At 41.9% G+C, this 22,628-nt stretch overlaps 1 protein-coding gene across 1 annotated transcript in view; it reads right to left on the bottom strand.

The window, feature by feature from the left end:
• The window catches only part of LOC140543811 (heparan sulfate glucosamine 3-O-sulfotransferase 3A1-like), a 51,962-nt gene extending 29,733 nt beyond the window's left edge, over window positions 1-22,229 (bottom strand). The window contains exon 1 of the mRNA XM_072667062.1: window positions 21,850-22,229. Within this exon, the coding sequence (XP_072523163.1) occupies window positions 21,850-22,229 (380 nt within the window). The remainder of the gene's footprint in view (window positions 1-21,849) is intronic.
• Between the last annotated feature and the right edge of the window lie 399 nt (window positions 22,230-22,628).

Raw genomic sequence — 22,628 nt, 5'->3', positions numbered from 1 at the left:
TCCCTTGGTGGACATCAATTAGGATGATAACTGAAGGAAAATAGATGGCCCACGATTCAGCTCATACGGCCCGGCCCGCCCGGGCGTCCGGTAAACAGTGGAAGGAAACAGGAAGTGATGGGACAGGGAGATTTTTAAGGGGAGCATAAATCGCTGTGACAGTGCGCAGTTTTCTCCCACAGGCCCATCTTTCAGAACAAAGGGAGGATTATCAGCTTCCTCTGCTGGAATAGGGAGCAGCGATGGATGCCATGGTAGCACTCGGTGCTAAATATAGGCGTAGAGATGCTTCAGACAAGACGGAGCGCGTGGTGGGACAGCTTGGGAGAGAGGGAGGTTCATACGTCATTATTGCTGCAGCTGCACAACTCGATGTAGACCCCACTGGAACTTGATAAAAAATATTATGCTTAATATATGAGCTATGTGTGTAGCATGTGTGTGGGGGCATGTTTTTAGATCTTTGTGGGGACCAAATGTCCCCAGGATGATGATGACCATGTTTTGGCATTGTGGGTTCTGTGTGTTTTTGTTTTGTTTTTTATTTAATTTTATTATTTTATTTTATTATTTTTCTTTTTTATTAGAAGACACAAAAGATGCCAAAGCAGAGCTTTTCATCACTGAGGTAAGGTTTAGGTTTCGTGACCATGGAAGTTCTTTATCAAGCTGGTCTAACTGCTGCTATCTGAACTGTGCCTTGCTCAAATGGTAGGAATGTGTCCAGCTGCAAACCTCTGGAGCTGCGATATGCTAAGGAGCCAGTTAAATTGCAGAAATTTAGTTTCACTCAGGAATGAAGAGCTCTATTAAACAGCCAGACAGATTCTAATAATTTGTCACATGATTATGACTTTTCAAAAAGTTCTGAAGAGGGAATTACATGGAAATGCTTGGCTTTTGTGCAGACTTTCCAACTGTATTTATAGCATATAAACATGTGTATTTGTATATATATATATATATATATATATATTCACACATCTGTTTCATAAACTCTAATATTAGATCAAATTAAACTCAAAATCAAAAAGTCATAAGGAGAACATTTAAGAACTTTTAAAACCCATGGTTGCCAATTTTGCAATGGCTAATAATTTACATGTATGTTATAATATATATGTTCTTAAGCTTTTAAGATTTTTTAGACAGCAAAATAACATTGAATCTGAATTATGGTTTTACATTATTTAATGTTGAAGATGGAAAAACAGTCAATATTTAGATATGTCCAAAATAACAATGAATCATGTGCATAAATAAATCCTAACAAATTCAAAATCAACACTTGAATTGATGCGTTGGAAGGCAATGGAAACATTATCATTGAGTCATTTTGTTATCTGGGGTTCGAAAAATAAGTTGATTTCAGTAAAATTCAAACACTTTTGGAAGGTCAGGAATTGTGCTGTTTTTGAACAGTTAGACAAATATAGCTAGTAGCCAGATGTAATGTCATTGGCAAAGTTCTGCAGCTGAAGGAGTCCATCAGTAGCTAAAGCCTGAGATCCACGAGCATTTCATATGCTCAGCATGTCTTTTTGGCCAGAACTTTGCAGAGGGTTTCACTGTGTTTAGTGTATAGCCCTCTAAACACACCCATAGTCACAGCCCCATGCGCTCTAATACCGCTGGCTGACTGCAATTGGTCCTAATAATTTCCGCAAGACCTCCCACTGACTGCAATTGGTCCAAATGACCACCTCATTTATTCTGAGAACTCCCACTGACTATGATTGTTCCTAATGACCTTCTTGTTTGTTGTGAGACACCCCCCCCCCCCCATATACAGTTGGTTCTCGTCATCTCGTTTGATTTGAGACCAACCCTGATGACTCCAATTAGTTCTAATCACCTTCTTGCGACATCTCCCTGTCTGCCAGTGGTCCTACACACCTCCTGATATCTCCTACAGTCTCCCTCTGACTTTGATTGGTCCAAATCGTGTCCTTGTTTGTTTTGAGACTTCCCTTTAACTGATGCGATTGGCCCAAATCAATGCCTGACTTGTTCTGAGGCCTCCCCCTGACTTCGTGTTGCTTGTCCTGAGACTGTGATTGGTCTGTTGGACCATTGCTGTTAGCCTGTTGTCAATCTCTTTCTCTTTCTTAGTTCATTAACAGCGTACAAAAAGTGTATCTACAGTAATACAAGACGACCCAGGAGCACCCACAAAGGCCTATATACTGGTGTTTGTCTACAGGTGTGTGTGTGTGTGTGTTGGTTTGTATGCTTGGCTGCGGAGCTTTGGGAACAAAGAAACAGAGGGGATGAAGTAGAGGAGCAGAGATCTAAATGGAAGTGATCATGGTAGTGGTGAATTATGCAGCTGGGATAATTTGGAGATCAAATATTAATGAGAGAGATGGGGAGAGCTCCAGCTCATCCAGTGTTTCTTCTGAAGTCAAGGGTATTAATAGGGAGTTGACCCCCCATCACCCCACCATTTTGCTGCAGTAACAGCCTCTACTGTTCTGGCAAGACTTTACACTAGATGTTGGATCTGGAACATCACTGAAATTCATCCAAAACGTATTGGATGGAGCTCCACCCCTCCAGAGAACACAGTTTCACTGCTCCGCAGCTCAATGCTGGGGGGCTTCATACCCCTCAGGGCATGACAATCCTAGCGCCCAATTCTAAGCTAGCTTCTTCTTTCTTTCCCAGAAATATGGCTCTTACAAATGACATAAACCATATGCAGTCGCTGTCATCGTCCCAGAATCCATTCATTTCAGGATGTATGAGCGGAGGAGAGATTTCCCTGACCAATCACCAGATCTCACTGTGTCCAGTTTTAATGGGAATGTCATTAGACACACCCTCATTTGCTCTCTTTCCTCCAGATACTTTAAAACCACAACGCACATGCATATACACTCACCCACGCCTTTGGGAGCAGTTCAGCAGACTGCACTTTAGAGTGATGGGACCATGAATGAGCCACACCTTCAGACTCTGATTCTGAAAGCATCATTATTGCTATTAGTGATAGTAATAGTAGTACTGGCGTCCAGTTCATTCCATACCCATGGAGACCATTTGGATTTGATCATTATTTTTATTGAATAAAATATGAATGAAATTCATTCCAAAGCTCCTTTCTGTCTTTTATAGTTTGCTTTAATGTAAAAAACAGCATAATATACACAGATCAGCCATAACATTAGGACCACCTGCCTAATATTAAATTGATCTAACCATCTGAGCGAGGCATGGACTCCACAAGCAGCAGATCCTTTAAGTCCTGTAAGTTGTGAGGTGGGACCTCAGTGGGCATCAGTGATCCATCGCAGTTCACCGGTTGTCCATTCTCAAACCACTTTTGATAAGTACTGACCACTGCATACCAGGAACACCCCACAAGATTCTTAACACATTACCTTCAAGAACTGGCTGTTCTAATATGGCCACCCCTTGAAAGATGCCGCTGTAGCTGTTTTCCACTTATATATCTAATACAATGAGCTACGTTAGACATAACTGAACAAAATGTAAACCAAGGGCTAGGTGAGATGGTGGCTCTGAGATTCTGAGCCTACAGCTTGTCTTTTGGCGTTCCTGCTGCACTACCTTTCAGCAGGCCGTTTCTCCAGCAGAAAATCCTCACTCACAGCACAGCAGTAATTATCCAATGAAGACACGTCAACAGTTTCCATCTGTGTCGTGCTCGGAGATGCTGCACTTCTCCAATGTTTGAATGTGTCTGTCCGGTGCAGACCCTTCTGCCTGTCTAACCAGCAGTCAGGACCGGCTACATTAGTAATTATAAATGTTCAGGTCAGGATTAATTGAGTTAGCGGGCGTCCTGCTCCGACTCTCCGGATGCTTCATTAATCACCTCGCTGCTCTGTCTTGGCGCCACTTTACGTCCTGAATCCTCTGTGCTGATCTTTAAGCAGAGGAGCTGAGCTGCTATGTTAGCAGCTTAACTCACTTCCACGGACTGATCTGTCTCAGGCGCTGGCTAACCCTCTGCTAAGTGGGGTGAAGGCCACTCAGCTGTCCATCCTCGAGAAAATCAGATAAGGAGGAGAGTATGGTGTGTAAGGAGTGAGAGCATGGCTATAGGCTTGTCAGAGCATGTAGCACTATTCATAGTCAATTAACACTACATGCACAAAAGTATTGGGACACATTCTCATTCATTGGGAAATCAAGAGTATTCAAAAAGAGTTTACTCGACTAGATTTTAGAGCATTGCTGTGAAGATTTGCTTGCTTTTAGGTATTAGAGTATTAGTGAGGTCAGAATGTTGGATGATCACCACCCCACCTCATTCCCAACTCCCCAACTCATCCTAAAAGTATTGGATGGAGCACCATCCATCATTCCGGAGAACACAGTTCTTCCACTGCTCCACAGCTTAATGCTGGGGGGCTTTATACCTCTCTAGCTTTATACCCCTCCAGTCAGTAGTGCTAAAAAGACGAGGCAAAAGAAGTAAGGCATCAACCATTCTGTCAAATCTGCTACATAGAACTTCTAAAAATGATGGTAATTTGCTCCAGCCATAGCCTAGCGCTAATCTAGTGGGAATCTACCAGAAATGACCATGATCCCAGCAGTTGCTTCCTCATTTAATGCCATTTATGGTCTGAAATGAAGGACTTAGCTCTAATAGTCATGGTCTGAGATGTGTTCTCACATCTCAAATCAGACAATGCAAGTTCGAATCACACCACACCACGTTTACCTTATGATTTACACCCTATAATTACATCTAACTGTGTCTGCTTTCCTCCAGCACCAAACAGTGCTAAAATCCCCCTCCTGCGCAGCCGTCTCATTAACACGAGCCAGGGATGGAAAAGAGCAAACACTCGGGAGAAGAAGACTTCCTCCTTTTTACGGTTTCCCCAGCCTCTCTCTCTCTCTCTGTTGCGCACTCTACCCTCATCCTGGCCCACTGGCTGCTGGGCTTTGGGTGGAGAACACCTCCCTCTCCCTCCGCTGTGATAAACCTGTGGCCTGTGCTGTGGGAAAGTCAGATTCATCGAGCTTTTGGAAAACCTCCATTCCGCCATCCCTGCTCCGTCGAGAGCTGTAACGTGCATGTGCTTTGGCCACGCATCATTTACCCACAACCCCCCTCTCCCTCCCTGGCCTAGCCACCGCCACCGCTGCCTCCGTTTGGCTCGGCCAAGCGACGGTGTTGCGGCTCTCTCACAGGCAGAAGCCTGAGCTTGATCTATGGAAGTTGTTGATTTTTTTTTGTCTCCTTTTTTTAGGCGAATTGTTGCTCTTGGTCACTGCGTCGGCTTCTGGTTTGGAAGCGGCAGCGATCACTTTGTGTTTTCGCACTTCTTTACTAATTTTTTCGCTCTCCGACACATAGAAACTCTCAGGTCATGTCTAAAATTATGACATTCAGCACACAGCACACTATTTTATTAACCTTTGAGTAACATATTTCATAGAAAAGCCCAGTCAGGATACCAATAATGTACCAGAGGGTGTTAATAGATGTCAATCTTTGACAGGATCGACACATTATGGACCAACATGACCTTCAGAAAGTTGCTTATTGCTGGTAACCGGTCAGAAAGTAGCTAGCTAACCTTTATCAGGGCATCTGTGTGGTGAATTGTCTTGAATTCTGTTTTGTTAGCCTTGTTATTATTAATACAATCTACACAGTTGTGAATATTTCTGAAACATTTCTGAATATTATGACAACCCCTAGTTTGAAATGAACTCGACCCATTATATCAGCTCCACTTATATCGCCCATATAGCAATTTTTTGTAGTTCTCTAATTCCAGACTATAGTCCATCTGTTCACCCTGTTCCTCAATGCTCAGGACCCCACATGACCACCACCACAGGGCAGGTATTGTTTAAGTGGTGGATCATTCTCAGCACTGCAGTGCCACTGATTGACATGGCGGTTGTGCACTGGTGGTACGAGTGGATCAGGCACAGCAGTGCTGCTGGAGTGTTTAAACACTGTGTCTCACTGTCCACTCTATTAGACACTCCTACCTTGTTGGTCCACCTTGAAGATGTAAAGTCAGGGACAGAAGCTCATCTGTTGCTGCACAGTTTGTGCTGGTCATCCTCTAGTCCTTCATCAGTGCTGCCCACAGGATGCTGGTCACAGGACGCCGCTGCCCACAGGGCGCTGTTGGCTGGATATTTCTTGTTGGTGGACTGTTCTCAGTCCAGCAGTGGTGCTGAGGTGGTTAAAAACTCCAGCTGCACTGCTTTCTCTGATCCACTCGTACCAGCAGCAGCACAACACACACTACTTTCACGCCACACGTAACTGAGAATGACCCGCCACCCAAATAATACCTGTTCTGTGGTGGTCAGTCCTGTGGGTTCCTGACCTATGAAGAACAGGGTGATAGGAGGCTAAAAAGGCACAGTGTGCAGAGAAACAGATGGACTACTACTACATGGGCAGGTGGAGCTGATTGAATCGTCAGAATTCATTTAAAAGCAGGGTGGTCATAATACTGCGATTTGATTGTGTACATGGAATACATGTGACATATATATGTGGCAATACAAGATATTAATCTTGCCTTTGTTTTATTTTTATTTTTTTTATGTCAGGCTGATCTGATTTTTTTTTTTTTGACATAATGTGAATGAATATGTCAGTCGTTCTTTACATTGTGTCCTAATCTAAAGATGCTGAATGGACCAATAGAAATGCTCCAGAATGACTTCTTATGCGAAATATATGGATGTATATGCTTAAGGTATTTATCAACGTTTGTATGCTTTTCCAATCCATTGAACCATACTTGAGACCGTCATACCATAGGACACATTTTTGAGATTTGGCTCAAAGCAGTGACTTGAACTCTCCAAAAAAAAAAATAAAGATCAGCTAAATTCAGTAGACGTCTTCAGTAAAAGTCTACTGAATGTTCAGATGCTGCTCCATCACTGATGTGTATGTCTGTTACTGAGAGTCTGAAGAGGGGTTATTTCATTTAAAGTGTCACAAAGATGTATTTATGTATTCATTTATTTAAGTCTTTTATGGCTGTCAGTGTTTCCATGTAAGGAGGTTGAGGTAATGTCTAAAGTAGATTGGGTTCTGTCTAACTAATGGCATAATCAAATGCATATGAGACTTTAATGATCTTCTAATTGCTCTGCGTAGCTATCAGGCTCGTCAGAAACTAGCTGCTAACATACAACTTGACAGTCGCGCTGATGGCTTGGCTTGTTTATGTGACGCCATGTCACTACAGTCGTAGAGTGATGGGCAAACCTGTATAACGTTCTCATGAATGCTGTTTCCTGCAATTGGGGCTGTAAAGGGGTGGAAAATTACCGTTAAATTTCTAGTAAATTACCAGTAACTTTCCATGGGAACTTTAGCTCAGGAACTTTAGCTAGTCCTTTGGTCCAAATGTGTGCTTTCAGTAGTGGTGAGTGTCAGGTTTCTAGAAATCATCTGGACATATCCTGTACATGAACAGTGCATGCAGGGGGTCCTTCAGTTAGTCATGTGTCATGTGCCTGGGATTGAGGAGCAGCTTTGCTGGTATCATATCTAACTATTTCAGCCAGGGTTAAGCTTCAGTATCATTTTTACTAACTATATGCAAGTTTCTCACCTTTATCCTCAAATATACCCATTTTATTCCCATTAAGTACCTGTTAATTCCCATTTATTTCCATAGTAAATTTCCCAAATTCACAGTATTTTGCAACCCTTCCTACAGTAGTGTGTTTTAGTGTAGACTGACTTTTCAATGTGGAGAACTGTGACAGTAGGCCCCATACAATAGACACCCAACACCAAGCGCTTCTACCAATTCCTGTACTTTCCATTTCAACTTGCTTGTGAAAGTCAAACACTGTAACATGTGCCTGACAGGACTGGGAGCGAAGGCGAGAAGGAGAGAGAGAGAGAGGGAGAGAGAGAGAGAAAGAGAGAGAGAGAGCAGAAAATGCCAGTATATTACCGTGACAGCTTCAGGTTTGACACTCCTAACTAGACACGGTGAGAGGAGCCTCAGGTTAGTCTGCTTTGCTGTGTTTGAAAGCACTATTCTGCCGCTCCCCGGGAGCAAATAAAATTGATATTCACAGACATGCTCCTCGTGCTTGTACAGTAAATCGCTGCATCCCTGGAATACACCTCTGCGTCTCTGATACCGAGGTTTCTTCATCACAGTTCGAGTGGAGGCTGTGTTTATGAGCAGTGAAGCTGCAGTTATTACTGCTCATAATATTACACACACACACACACACACACACAGAGCTTGTTTACTTGATCTTATCAAATGATGCAATCAGTGATTAAAGTAAAAAACACTGGTGTAGTAAAAGTGAGGTAAATCGCTTTCTCATTCACATTCAGAATTATGCTCAATTAAAGTCCTGATTCTTACAAATTAATGAACAATAATAAAAATGAACTGATTTATTATTATTATTATTATTATTATTATTATTAATTTATTTATCTTACCTAATTTTTCCCCAATTTAGCTAAAGTCCTGATTCTTACAAATTAATGAACAATTAAAAATGAATTTATTTATTTATTTTTATTTATTTATTTATTTATTTTACCCAATTTTCTCCCCAATTTAGCTGGGCCACTTAACCCACCCACCCACCCACTCACTCACTATCACTCCCCCATCACTTGCATCTGCTCTACGAGGGTAAGGACAAGCACATGCCTCCCCCAATACATGTAAAATTAGTCACTGCCTCTTTTCAAACTGCCACCGATGCAGCATCACTAGGCATCCATGACTGATCCCCAGCGTTGACACATTGCCCATCTGACGCCTGTGCCGGCCAGCATCACAATAGGACTGAAGAGGGGGGGAGAAAGCCATCTACCCACCCAGAGAGGGCAGGGCCAATTGTGCACTCTCTGGCTCAAGCTGCTGATGGCAAAACAGCATGACTCGGGATTTGAACTTGTGATCCTTGGGCCATAGTGTCAGCGTCTTAGTCTGACATGTTAACTGACATAATAGAATTGGCAATAAGAGCTGGCCTTCAGCCTTCTTGCACTGGTTATGTTACATCACGGGATCACTAGTGGGTGGGAACTTAAAATGACTAAATTGGAGGGATGGGGGATGGGGGGGTTGTTGTGTAATTTGCATGCAGTGCTGCAAGGCAGTAGTGGGATGCAGAAGCAGTCGTTTTCTCTGGAGTAAGGCCTACACACACCCAGCAGAGTCAACAAACAGTGTAACCTGAGCCGAGAGTAACCCACACCTTAGTCCGCACTCAGCCAAACCGCCCGCATACACGCGCACGCGCTTCGTCCCTCACAGGGCTGCTCTCAGTGACCCGACAATCATCAATTAGCCTTCCTGTCCAGCACACATGCATACACTCTCTTCATCAAAGCCCCCCACACACGCTCTGATCTTAGTGGCCTTTGCCTTGTGGACGAAAGTTATCAATTAGGGCCCTGCTGGGCCGCCCTAAGGGCCACGGCAGGTGAAATAATTTGTGTGTATCTCGGTGTGTGTGTGTGTGTGTGTGTGTGTGTGTGTGTGTGTGTGTGTGCATGTGGAGGGGTCGTGGGAGTTGCCCGCACCTGCTTTCTCTCCTCAGAGCCCCACTAGGGCCAGATTTTCCGAATGCCTTTCAGGCAGCTGCTGACAAACAGTGCAGTGTACCAGCTCTCCAATGACAAATAGTTTTTCATTAGTTTTAGTATTAGTATTATGTGCACACCAACCAGCCATAACATTAACACCATGCCTTTGTTTGTACTCTAACTGTCCATTATAACAGCCCCCCTTAACATACAGGAGCACTTTGTAATTCTATTAATTAGAGACTGTAGTCCATATGTTTCTCTGCATACTTTGCCTGTGAGCCTCCTTTCACCCTGTTCTTCAGTGGTCAGTAGCCCACAGGACAGACCACCACAGAGCGGGTATTATTTGGTTGGGTGGTGGGTCATTCTCAGCACTGGAGTAAGCTCTTTATAAACATTATAATAATCATTAATTGGTTCAGTGCTATATCGTTCTTATAATTATATTGTTATGATGTTATATTTTAACAAATATTTAATTATTTCTATGTTCATAAAACTGGTTAATAAATAAAAGGGTCACATTGATTAATGAATAAGTAACAATGAAATAATTAGTGACCATGATTAACTAATTAAAGTATATGATGAAGTTACTAGTTTTAGGGCCTTGTTATTATGAAAGTATTACCATCCATATGTTTTATGTGTAATGAACATCTTAATTTTACAAATACATTTTTTTTTGTTAGTAATGCAGTTAATAATAAAATTGTAATTCAGTTTTGAGGGTTTTAAAAACTGCTGTTTATATTCTTATATTCTTATGTTACACAGAACATATTTTTACTGCTAATAGTAATAGTTTTTATTAATAATAATAAACCTGAAGATCAGATGGATTAGTATTTATTATGTAATACCAAACACTCTTAATAATATGATCAATGAAACCTTTATGCTAGTGTAAACTGGTGGCTCATTTAATGCACACTCGCACACATACAGTACATATATACTATATGCCCAAATATTTGTGGACACCCCTTCTACTTTAAGTTGTAGCCGTTGCTGACACAGAAGTGCTAATGCACACATATACAGCTTGTCTAGTGCCTGTAGAGAAATATGCCCAATAGAATAGGACTCTCTGGAGCAGATAAATATGAACCTATTGGCCTAATGCCAGGCGTGGGCTAGAGGGGTATAAAGCCCCCTGTATTGAGCTGTGGAGCAGAGGAAGAACTGTGTTCTCTAGAATGATGGATGGTGGAGCTCCATCCAATACTTTTTGGGATAAATTGGGGAGTTGGGGATGAGGTGGGGGGTGATTTTCAAACATTCTGACCTCACTAACGCTCTTGTTGCTGAGTGCAATCATATCCTCAAAACAATTCTCCTCCAAAATGTAGTAGTAAGCCTTCTTCCCGGAACAGCAGAAACAGTTACTCAAAACAAAAGCAGAATAAACTTTCTTTTTTTATGTGAGCAGGTGTCTGAATACTTTTGTCCATATGATGTGTGTTTGTGTGTGTATATATATATATATATATATATATATATATATATATTAAAGGAGTGTGTGTGCATGTGTGAGTCAGTGTTTATCCAACAAGAGGTGAGCGACCTTTCATGTTCGGCTTCATCGTTACACTCTGACATTAATTCTCAGAGCCGTAAAACAGCCTGAGTCCATTGATCTGCTCGGATCACATTACTGACCCCCTTAACCCAAAAACACTCGCTACACATACACTCTGACCTCACCACTGACCCCTATCCACACACACACAGTACATAAACACCTGACATGCTCATATACACACACACTCACATGCTCACAATATGGTGGGCTCAATAATCTAATTTGCCCAAAAAAAAAAAAACAGATAAAACACACACTGCTTCTGTTGTCATGTTCTGTCTATCATTTGACCAGCTTTGGCTGGACCTGAAGACCTTCATACCACTGGAGATTTATGAATTCTGCTCAATATCCCAATAAAAAATGTCAAAAGAATGTCAGATCATCAGTGTAGGAGCTGAAGCTAAAGCTGAAGCACAGCTGGGTCATGTAACAAGACAATGATCCAAAGCACACAAGGCAGTCAACCTAGTAATGCTTAAACAATACGACATATAACCTTCTGGAATGGACGTGGATGATGAAATGTTGTAGCAGGACCACCACCATGGTGGCAGGACCATGCTGCTTAAAGGCCTAAACATGTATTTGTTAAGTGGGTCTAACTTTGTCCACAGTGTTGAGAGTCACTATCACTAAGTAGTTAGTATCAATAACTAGCAGGTTTTTTTTTCAGAACTTTTGCTCCTTGATTTGAAGGCCTATTACCCAATCCCTGTTTGTGTTAACTCCCCATATCATTAGCAATGCGATGCTAAGGTACACAAGGCCCCAGCACCGATACAACAGCTAACAGACGCCTGTGCTGACCAACACCACACTGGGAGTGATGCGGTAGGAAATGCCAGCAACCTACCTCTGAGAGAGCAAGGCCAATTGTGCTGTCTTGGGCTCTGGTTGCTGATGGCAAGCAACATGACCAGGAATCCGAACCAGCGGTCCTCGGATGATCGTGGATACTTGATTTGTTTAACCAGAGTAAAAATAACATGTCTAATATGTGGTCTAATATGTCCATATAAATGCTTTCTTGTCCAAATAGAGCCAAACTAAACAAAAGCTATAAATTTTTCAGCATTGTTAAATAACATTATTTACATATCAAATCAATGCAGCATCAGAATTGAGAAATAATGTTATCGGACAGCAGAAATAGCCACATTTACCAGCTTTCAAAGCTTAAAAATGAAAAAAGTTTTCCATGATATGGACCTTTTAAAACTGCAAGTTACAGCAGTGCCCCCTGTCCAAATTAAAGAATAGGATGTAGAGCAGACATAAACACACACACACAGATAGCTACACCCAAAATAGTGCTCTCTTTGTTTGGTGTGATCTCATAGCCCAGCTGGTTGCTGTCATCCTGCCATTATAGCATTACAGCATGACCTGCATCATCCTGGCACAGGTAGAGAGAGCTTCCAGACTGCAATAAGCAGTAGACAAGCAGGTGTGTGTGTGTGTGTGTGTGAGAGAGAGAGCGAATCCGAAAGAGTGGGAAAGTATGCAGAAAGTAAGTGGCTGAGTGTAAATGTGTGAGTCCATGTTTCCATGGCCATATTGTTTTTAGTTTGCTCAGCCTCAGCTGCGGAATCTTTGCCATCACACACCGAGCTAATTACCGCAGCCTTCAGCACCACATACCAAACACACATTCAGTCCCAGACCTGGTTTTAAACTCTATAAACCCTAGACTTATTATTCAGTAACCAGTCAAGATTAGTCAGCAAACTAAAATATAAGTTCTGCAGAGTGAGGAATTTGAGGTGTGAACTCCAAGCTGTTTTCTGACAAATGTAAGACCAGCCTTTATGAATTTGACCACTGCCTTTAACCCGGCCGAGCAGTGAACACAGGGCAGCCCTGGCTAGTAGTTGTGGTGTAGGTGCCCTTTGCTTAACGGCAGCCCTGGCCAGTAGTTGTGGTGTAGGTGCCTCTTGTCAAGGGCATCCCTGGGCTGTGGTTAGGGGTTAGGTGCTTTTTTCAAGGGCATGTTCTGTCAGTTCATGGGATCGGGCCGGGCCAGTCGAAGGCCGCTTTTCTAATCTTCAGCTATGGCTGATATCCTGTTGATTAGAGAGCTGTGAGCCAGCATCCCAAAGATAACCAGTTTAAATCCCAGCACTGACTCCCAAACTACTTGGATGTACCCTTGGACAAGGCCCAGAAGGCCCTACTCACCTGGAGACACTGTGCCCACAAACATCTCCGCAAAACCATAGCCATGCATGGGAGAACCCTGAGAAACTTCTCATCAACTTGTTTATTTCTTCAGCATATCCCTTTTCGAACCTTCAGCCTGGATCAGAATAATCTCACAGGAATGTGTTTATGGGATGTGCACAGAGGTGTGGGTCCTCAAAATTATTCCACCATTTCTGGTCTGGATTGTTCTGAATAGCTTCTAATAGAGCTGGAAGAGCAGCGCTTTGATACGCATTCCTCAAGTCCACATGAGAGAGGGATCCTCACCGCAGAGCTACTGAGGGGAGAGGAAATGAGGAACACACACACTCTCTCTCTCTCTCTCACACACACACACACACACACAAACACACACACTCCCTGTTTGGCCCACTCTCTGGAGCATTATAGCAGCCTCGTCTTTGCCATTAACTCCACTCTGTGCACTATTACTGAATTTCCTCTCTGACACACTGCTGCCTTTAGAAACAGTCTAACCCCTGATTTAGCATAATATAACACCACTCCAGAAACAGCTTCCCCTCGTCCAGTTCATGAGCACTTTTTATATACAGCAGGTTCATAAAATACAAATAGTATTCCAAGAAATAACAAATATTGCAAACAAATATAAGACTCTAAAGAATCTGCACCTACAGCCTTCTTACTGAAGGCCTCAGAGAGCTCTTTGGATCTGGCCATGGTGATCTTCACCACTCCAACTCAATCAAGAGCAAACCAGAGTAAATGTCTGAGGTTTACATAAGACAGGCTCCTCCAGAATCCTCTCCAACCATGTTCTGATCATCTGTGATCTGAATCAGATTCATGCCCTTTCCACCCAGCAAAATAAAAGCAGCCTAAGCAAGGTGTTATGGAACACACACACAGGGGAAGAATCTGACCTGACCTTTCGAGGGTGCAGGTCATGTATGTTTTAATGACCAGGTCACGATCCTGTTCTCTGATCCTGGCTGACCCTTACTCAACAGGTCCGGCCGTTTAAACACAGCAAAGCCCCCTGTGGATTGAACAGGTGAAGGCCGCTATGAAGGAAACTTGAGTAGGCTGGCTAGTAATGGACGCTGGCCTCAGCAAGGACCTCACATTGTATCACAGTGTTTCTCTGACCTCTTTGTATGAGAGAGAGAGAGAGAGAGAGTGGATTACCATAACAAAAGCTCAGAGGAATGAGCTGGGCTGTCTCTGCGTGAAAAAGTCAAAAGAAGGAAGAAGATTTTGGTGTAACTAGAGATGAAGTCATTGATCTCATGTCAGACCTAAAACGACAAACAGCAGCTTCCGCTCTGAACTAAGCTATTCTCAGTTATTTTTTCCAGGATGGCAATGAGGGCCATCTTACTTGGATCTGTAAAGTAGAAGGAAAACATGCTCCTAAAACCTGTTGAAGTGAGCTTGCTGAAGTTTGTAGGGTAGTTTTAGCCTTTTTTTCTCAAAGACAGCACAGACCAGTGAGGCCAGAGAGAGCAGAGACCCTAAATTGTAATTTTTAATGTATTTCTTTACTTGATAGATTAGTTTAGTAGGTTTGTAGACCACATTTAACTTATATTCTATAAAATCTCTATTATAATCTGTTTAATATTTTCCAAAACCTAACCATAACCAAAACCTTGGTTCAGAGTGTTTTCCATTTTTAGTTTTCTCCATTGTTTGAACCTTGTAGCTGCTTCCATATACTGCGTAAATAATTCTGGATGAATGGACCAATAGAAATGCTCTAAATTACTTAAATTACTAACCTCCCATTTTACATGGGCTTCCATTCAAAGTTAAGACGAATTTTGCCTTTGCCTGTAAACTTACTATTTTGGAGATACATGTTTTTTCATTGGACAGCAACAGTATACAAAATCTGGTGATTTTACAGCAGCATTTTAAAATAACTGTGAGCCAAACAACAAATGTCAGCATATAAATTCACCATTTTTAAATGTACGCTAAAAAACTAAAGTATGAGTCCATGTGGCATTATATACGCTGTGTCCAAAACGGTGCCTTGTTCACTATACAGTGCACTAATTTGCTATATAATATAGTATAAGACATAAAATACAGTGTGACACTGTAGTGGCGTCCAAAAACATAGTGCAAACATTTCAGTCCACTGCAACAGTCCTGTAATGCACAGTAATATACAGTGTACACTAAACAGACATGGATTACCCATAATCCACTGCATTGTTTGGTTTGAAAATTCACGTGAATCCTTTCTGAGGAAGACTGCTTGTGCAACACACTCAGCCGCTCGTACACATAACCAGGCGTCTGAAATCGTTCACTATCTTATCAGATTCTGTTCCCTATAATAGTGCTCTATGTAGTGATCTGGGTTTTAGTATGTAGGGGATAGTGACGAGAGCACAGTTTGGGACGCCGCTGTAGTCCTAGCTAAAAAAGTGATTTACATTATGTGAGAAATGGTATTTCTTTTTTCTTGGGCTCCCCCTACAGTTTGGGAGTGTATCTGCTGATCGGCCCCTCATATGGACAAATTTAAACATGCATTTGTTGACAAGCAGAAGATAAAGAAGCATGTGGACTGAGTAATATTAGAGGGATTTACACAAATATGACTCACGCAGCATTACGCAGAGACGCCTTTCCTTTTTTACAGTCAGGGGAGCATTAATTGGCAGCACAGCTTATGTAAATTGGCCAGCTGTACTTATGTGGGGGGCACGAAATATGCCTGAGACATCCCAAACATTTACATATTCAACATATTGTTAACTATTTTAATGTGCTGGGAGTGTCCCATTATGCTCATGGGCTCGGCCGTAAACACACTTACTGTCGCTGCATATTTTGCTAGATTTTAGCATATTGTAAATCAGGCAGTTGTTCTCTACATTGTGTCCATATTGCATGATGAATGGACCAATAGAAATGCTCCTTTTTTTTTACTTTGACTTTCATTGAAGGTTATGAAGATTTTACGTCCTTCTCCTGTGGAGATTTCTGCTATTTTGGAAATACAAAGTTCTTGCATTGGTCGTTGGTCCTAATCCTAATCCTAGTTCTAACCTCAGTATCAATCCAACCCTCATTACAACCCCAATCCTGAATCTAACCCTCGCTCTAACACTGTAGACCATTTCCTGAGTTTCTCTTCAGACAGTCGAACAACTGGAGCATTCGTAGATCAGCTGCAGAGGACCATCAGTTATAGAGGACCGCCAGTTATAGAGGACCATCAGTTATAGAGGACCATCAGTTCTAGAGGACCATCAGCAATAGAGGACCATCAGTTATAGAGGACCATCAGCAATAGAGGACCGCCCCCATAAAGAATGAGTTAAATTCCTCGCCCACACTTTTATGTTGGAGTGGAGTCGAGAATTTAAGACTTTTTTTTCTCTGTAATCCACAACAATAACAAAACCAACTGGGTGTAAGCATCTCCAATTCCCACACAGCTCCCAGTCCAGCGTGCAATTCCTTCACACACTCTCCGCCGGCCATTACGGAGGACAAAGGGCCGTCATCCCTGCAGATGGGTGTCTCTGTGTTCAAGCCTTCACAGCTCGGCCTGAAAAGAGCCCCATAATTCCAGCAAATTGGACACAGTGATTAGTGCGAGAAAAAAGGGGGCCCCATTCATAACATTAGCTCTGGAGAGAAAGAGAGAGACTATTATTTCCAGAGGGTTTGACTGGGGGTGGGGGGGTGGGAGAAGGTGGAGGAGGCAGGGCGAGAGAATTTATGAAGCGAAACTATTCTTGTGTTTGTTTTCTTTATTTTTCAGCCATTTGTATGTATCCATCAAATCATCTTGTCTGGCGCGGGGGCGCAGGATCTGTTTCGCTGCGAGAAAAAAAAAAAATTTGAAAGATCTGGCAGGGGTGTTTGCTCTCTCTTGAACAGCTGACACGCACTCTTGCAGCGCTGGACTGGTTGTTATTCGTTTTCCCTGACTATGTGCATCCATCCGCACCACATGCTAACGGCTAAACCCTTCAGACTGTATGTAGTGGTGAAGCAATCGGGAAGCTTATCCCGATTAGCACTGTGCGAACTGCAGGCCTGAGTCAACACACACTGGCCTGAAACCTCATGGAGTTGTTAAGTAAGAGCTCTAATAGATTCACTAAGGCAGTTTCGGTGCTCAGGGCTTTAAAGTACAGGTAATCTGTAAACATGGAGCACAACACTTTAGCCAAAAGCAGTATTAGCATCCGCCCCCAAGCCCAATTTTTGTTCTCTGTCCATCTGTACAGCTTGGTTGAATATATTTATTTCTGCTGGGTTTTGAACTGGACCCCCCACCCCCCAAAAGAAGACCACTCATTAAGTGTAAAGCGTCCGTGAGGCCTTCAGAAAGCCACACCGCGTTCCATGCGATCATAGCAACAGCGCAGGATTGATGGTACTCTCAAGGCTAGTAAACAGCACAATGGATGAATAGGTAAATAGAGGGGTGTGGGAGAGCGATGGAGAAAAGAGAGAGTGAACATTTAGAGGGAGGAGTGAGGAGCCGGGGGGAGTTTAGGAAGGAGCTGATGATGTGCATGTGGTGTGTGTGGGTGTGTGTGTGTGTGTGTGTGTGTGTGCATCTGTGTATGGAGATCGGATAGTATTAAACAGAAACGGTTTCTTTAGGAAGTTTTCCACAGTATTTTTATTTATCAGACGATTGATCAAAAAATGTTTTCTGGATCTTTTAGCTTCTCCAGCATATGTTAAAGATTCTGCTGGATTTTAGTGGTTTTTTTCAGGCGGTTTTAGAGTTTTATATGGGCTGTTGCACCGTTTTAGATTTTCTTAGGCCGTTTCAGAGTTCCTGCAAGCTTTTCCACAGTTTCTACAGGCTGTTTTAGGGTCTCTTCTTTTCTCAGACTATTTAGGAGTTTCTTCAGGCTGTTTTAGAGTTTCTTAGGTTGTTTTAGAGTTTCTTCAAGCTGTTGTAAAATTTTTGTAGGCTGTTTTAGAGTTTCTTCAGGCTGTTTTAGAGTTTCTTCAGGCTGTTTTAGAGTTTCTCAGACTGTTTTAGAGTTTCTCATGCTGTTTTAGAGTTTCTCAGACTGTTTTAGAGTTTCTCAGGTTGTTTTAGAGTTTCTTCAGGCTGTTATAAAGTTTTTCAGGTTATTTTAGAGTTTCTCAGACTGTTTTAGAGTTTCTCAGGTTGTTTTTGAGTTTCTTCAGGTTATTTTATAGTTTCTTCAGGTTGTTATGAAGTCTCTCAGGTTGTTTTAGAGTCTCTCAGGTTGTTTTAGAGTTTCTTCAAGCTGTTGTAGAGTTTTTTAGGCTGTTTTAGAGTTTCTCATGCTGTTTTAGAGTTTCTCAGGCTGTTATAGAGTTTCTTAGGTTGTTTTAGAGTTGCTTTAGGCTGTTTTAGAGTTTCTCAGCCTGTTATACAGTTTCTCATCTTTTTGTAGAGTTTCTCAGGTTGTTTTAGAGTTTCTTCAGGTTGTTTTACAGTTTCTTCAGGTTATTTTAGAGTTTCTTCCGGCTGTTATAGAGTTTTTCAGGTTATTTTAGAGTTTCTTCTGGCTGTTATAAAGTTTTTCAGGTTATTTTAGAGTTTCTCAGACTGTTTTAGAGTTTCTCAGGTTGTTTTTGAGTTTCTTCAGGTTATTTTATAGTTTCTTCAGGTTGTTATGAAGTCTCTCAGGTTGTTTTAGAGTTTCTCAGGTTGTTTTAGAGTTTCTTCAAGCTGTTGTAGAGTTTTTTAGGCTGTTTTAGAGTTTCTCATGCTGTTTTAGAGTTTCTCAGACTGTTTTAGAGTTTCTCATGCTGTTTTAGAGTTTCTCAGACTGTTTTAGAGTTTCTCATGCTGTTTTAGAGTTTCTCAGACTGTTTTAGAGTTTCTCATGCTGTTTTAGAGTTTCTCAGACTGTTTTAGAGTTTCTCAGGTTGTTTTAGAGTTTCTTCAGGCTGTTTTAGAGTTTCTTCAGGCTGTTTTAGAGTTTATCAGACTGTTTTAGAGTTTCTCATGTTATTTTAGAGTTTCTCATGTTATATTAAAGTTTCTTCCGGCTGTTATAGAGTTTTTCAGGTTATTTTAGAGTTTCTCAGGCTGTTATAGAGTTTCTCAGGCTGTTATAGAGTTTCTTAGGTTGTTTTAGAGTTGCTTTAGGCTGTTTTAGAGTTTCTCAGCCTGTTATAAAGTTTCTCATCTTTTTGTAGAGTTTCTCAGGTTGTTTTAGAGTTTCTTCAGGTTGTTTTACAGTTTCTTCAGGTTATTTTAGAGTTTCTCAGGCTGTTATAGAGTTTCTTAGGTTGTTTTAGAGTTTCTTCAGGCTGTTTTAGAGTTTCTCAGGTTGTTTTAGAGTTTCTTCAGGCTGTTGTAGAGTTTTTTAGGCTGTTTTAGAGTTTCTCATGCTGTTTTGTAGTTTCTTCATGCTGTTTTAGAGTTTCTCAGACTGTTTTAGAGTCTCTTCCAGCTGCTCTAGGGCTCCTAGAGCTCCTCAGAGTATTCTGTAGTTTCTTCAGGCTGTTTTAAAGTTTTTCCCATAGTTTTCAGGCTGTTTTAGAGTTTCTTCAGCCTGTTTCTTCATATATCTGAGTTTATTTTTTTGGGGGTTTTTTTTCCAGGATTTTTCAAAGCAGGTGTAGATGCCTCTTAATCTGAAGGTAAATTACACATCTACTGGCTGACAGGTAACCTTTCATTACAGCCCTAATCCTTCTTAATAAAAGCCTGTGATGTGGGCTGTGACCCATTAAAGCCAGCAGCACGATGAAGGAGGCCATTTAAAGCACCACATGAGCCACAAGATATGCGAATCAACAGGCAGGCATACACATACACACACACACACACACACACACACACACACATACATACACGCATGCACCCCTATCAGAGACTATGAGCACATTCATTCATTCAACATTTACAGGGCAGCAAAGACGAGAAAAAAAATGAAACATTCATTCTATGGGTCGGTGTGTGTGTTTGTGTGTTTGTGTGTTTGTGTGTGTGTGTGTGTGTGTTTGTGTGTTTGTGTGTGTGTGTGTGTGTAAATCACGTATAAGTAAGATTAAAGCATTTTAAAAGGCTGAATTAAAATAGTATGATGTAATTATATTACTGGTTGAACTTAAATTATTAATTATTATTATTATTATTATTATTATTATTATTATTATGATTATTATTATTATTATTACACCTGTACTAACCTTACCCTCACACACTTACACACACATATCTCAATTTGACACACCCACCCTGCACCTCCTTGCACACTTTATAGAAACACTGCTGATAAATGCTGCATTAACTGTAAGTAATTCCTCTAGCTCAGTAACTGCAGACTGCTGACCTCGTGTATCACAGCATGTTACACAATTCAGCACCTTGTCTTCATCACACACATTCAGTACCGAGCGCTGTGTGGGTACTGCACTGTGGCGTCTGTTTATTATCTGTTCATTCTCGCGTCTGTATACTTATGTCCGCTGTATTTGTCATATTTATCGTGTTGATTCTTTGCTCTGTGTTTTTCCCATTTTCCCATAAGTTTAAACAATAATCTCAGCTGACTTTATTATTATTATTATTATTATTATTATTATTATTATTATTATTGTTGTTGTTATTTGTTGTTTTTAAACCTTAAAACAAACTACAGACCAAATTAGTACCTCATTTAAATTCTACCAATCAGAATTACCACCCTGAAAAACTTCTATGAACTGCTTAAAAAGTTTAAAAACTAAACTACATTTGTAATTATTAACAGATCAGGCAGTAATAAACTATGATTATCAGACTATGTGTTTCTAACAGCTGTGATTTGTCATATAATAAATAATAAATCAATAGTACCTCCCTTTAAGGCAGGGTTCTTCAGATGCAGTTCTGGAGGGTCAGTGTCCGGCACAGTTTGGTGATTCCCCTGCCCTGGTCATGGAGTAGCTGCTATACTGCTTTTAATATTCTACAAGTTAGAGAAACTCTGAGTGCATCCACTGCACCAGTGAGAGGCACTGGAGACCCGTCACACCCCGGACACACACACACTTTCACAAAACTTCACCCTGTCCTGTACGAACATTTAGTTACAGATGTGACTTATTTAATATAAATAAGTATAATAATAATAAGTATAATAATAATAATTATTATTATTACTACTGCTATTGATATTAACATGCCTCAGTTTAGTTGTAAAAAGTAATATTCATAACACTCCTAACAAAGTGAGGAATGTGATACTTCTACTACTACTATTAATATTATTATTATTATTAATAATAATAATAATAATAACAATAATAATAAATTATTTTACCTGTGCCACTGCACTATTACAGATGTATATATTAATATTAATAATAAGTGAGGAGTATGTAACCAGCTGGGCCACTGCATTTCACTTCTAACACTATTACTAATAAGCTCTTTATAATTAATAATAAATTAATAGTGTGTACCAATAACGCTGTGATTAATTTCTAACACCATTAGTAATAATAACAGAGGAGTGTGTACCGGTACCGGTACCGCTGCAGTCCGGTTCTGAGCCCGTTCTGAACATTAGTGATAGAGGGGGGGACTGTGTACCTGTACCACTGCAGTCCGTTCTGGTAGTTCCGGTCGAAAAAGTGCGGCTCCGCTCCCACCGCGCGGACGTCGGGATGCACGCGCAGGAACTCGAGCAGCGCGCGCGTGCCTCCTTTCTTCACCCCGATGATAAGGGCCTGGGGCAGCCGCTTGGTCCCCTCATCCTCCGGCCTCAGCAGCGTCCTCCGCGCGCTCCACCGCGCGCCTACACCAGTCGTCGCCCCCGCCGCCGCCGCCGCCGCTGCCGGTGCCTCAGCGGGCGCGCGCGCAGACGTCACCGCGAGGCTCTGCAGCACGCAGAGGGTCGCGAGCGCCGAGAGCAGCATGAGCGCGAGCTGCCTCCTCACCGCCACCCGGCTGGGCGCGCGCTCCGGGACCATGACGCTGAAGCGCGAGCTGCGGCCATGCTATACTCGCACGCCCGCGCGCGCTCACACACACACACACACACACACACACACACGCTCTTACACGCACATATGCACACGCACAGACTCGCAAGAAGAGTTTTTCAACAAAAGCGCGTGAGCTCCAAAAGTGAGGTGCGCTCGCATTTGCAAGGTCCTTAAAGAGTTGCTGGAGTTGCTGTTATCACTGATGCGCGCGCCTTTATTATATTTACCTGCAAAACAAAAACAGAAGCACCTGGTAATCCATCCGCACGAGCTCATCTGTCAAGTCGCTGTAAACTTTTATCTGCCCCGCGTGCGCTGCCTTCACCTAACTAACCCCCACCCCCCCTTCCCCCCATGAAGACATCCGTGCGCTCCACGAGGTCC

Source organism: Salminus brasiliensis, chromosome 22 (assembly GCF_030463535.1).
Source record: "Salminus brasiliensis chromosome 22, fSalBra1.hap2, whole genome shotgun sequence".
Classification (NCBI taxonomy): domain Eukaryota; kingdom Metazoa; phylum Chordata; class Actinopteri; order Characiformes; family Bryconidae; genus Salminus; species Salminus brasiliensis.
Note: the sequence above shows the minus strand (reverse complement) of the source record. Positions and strands in the feature narration are given on the sequence as shown.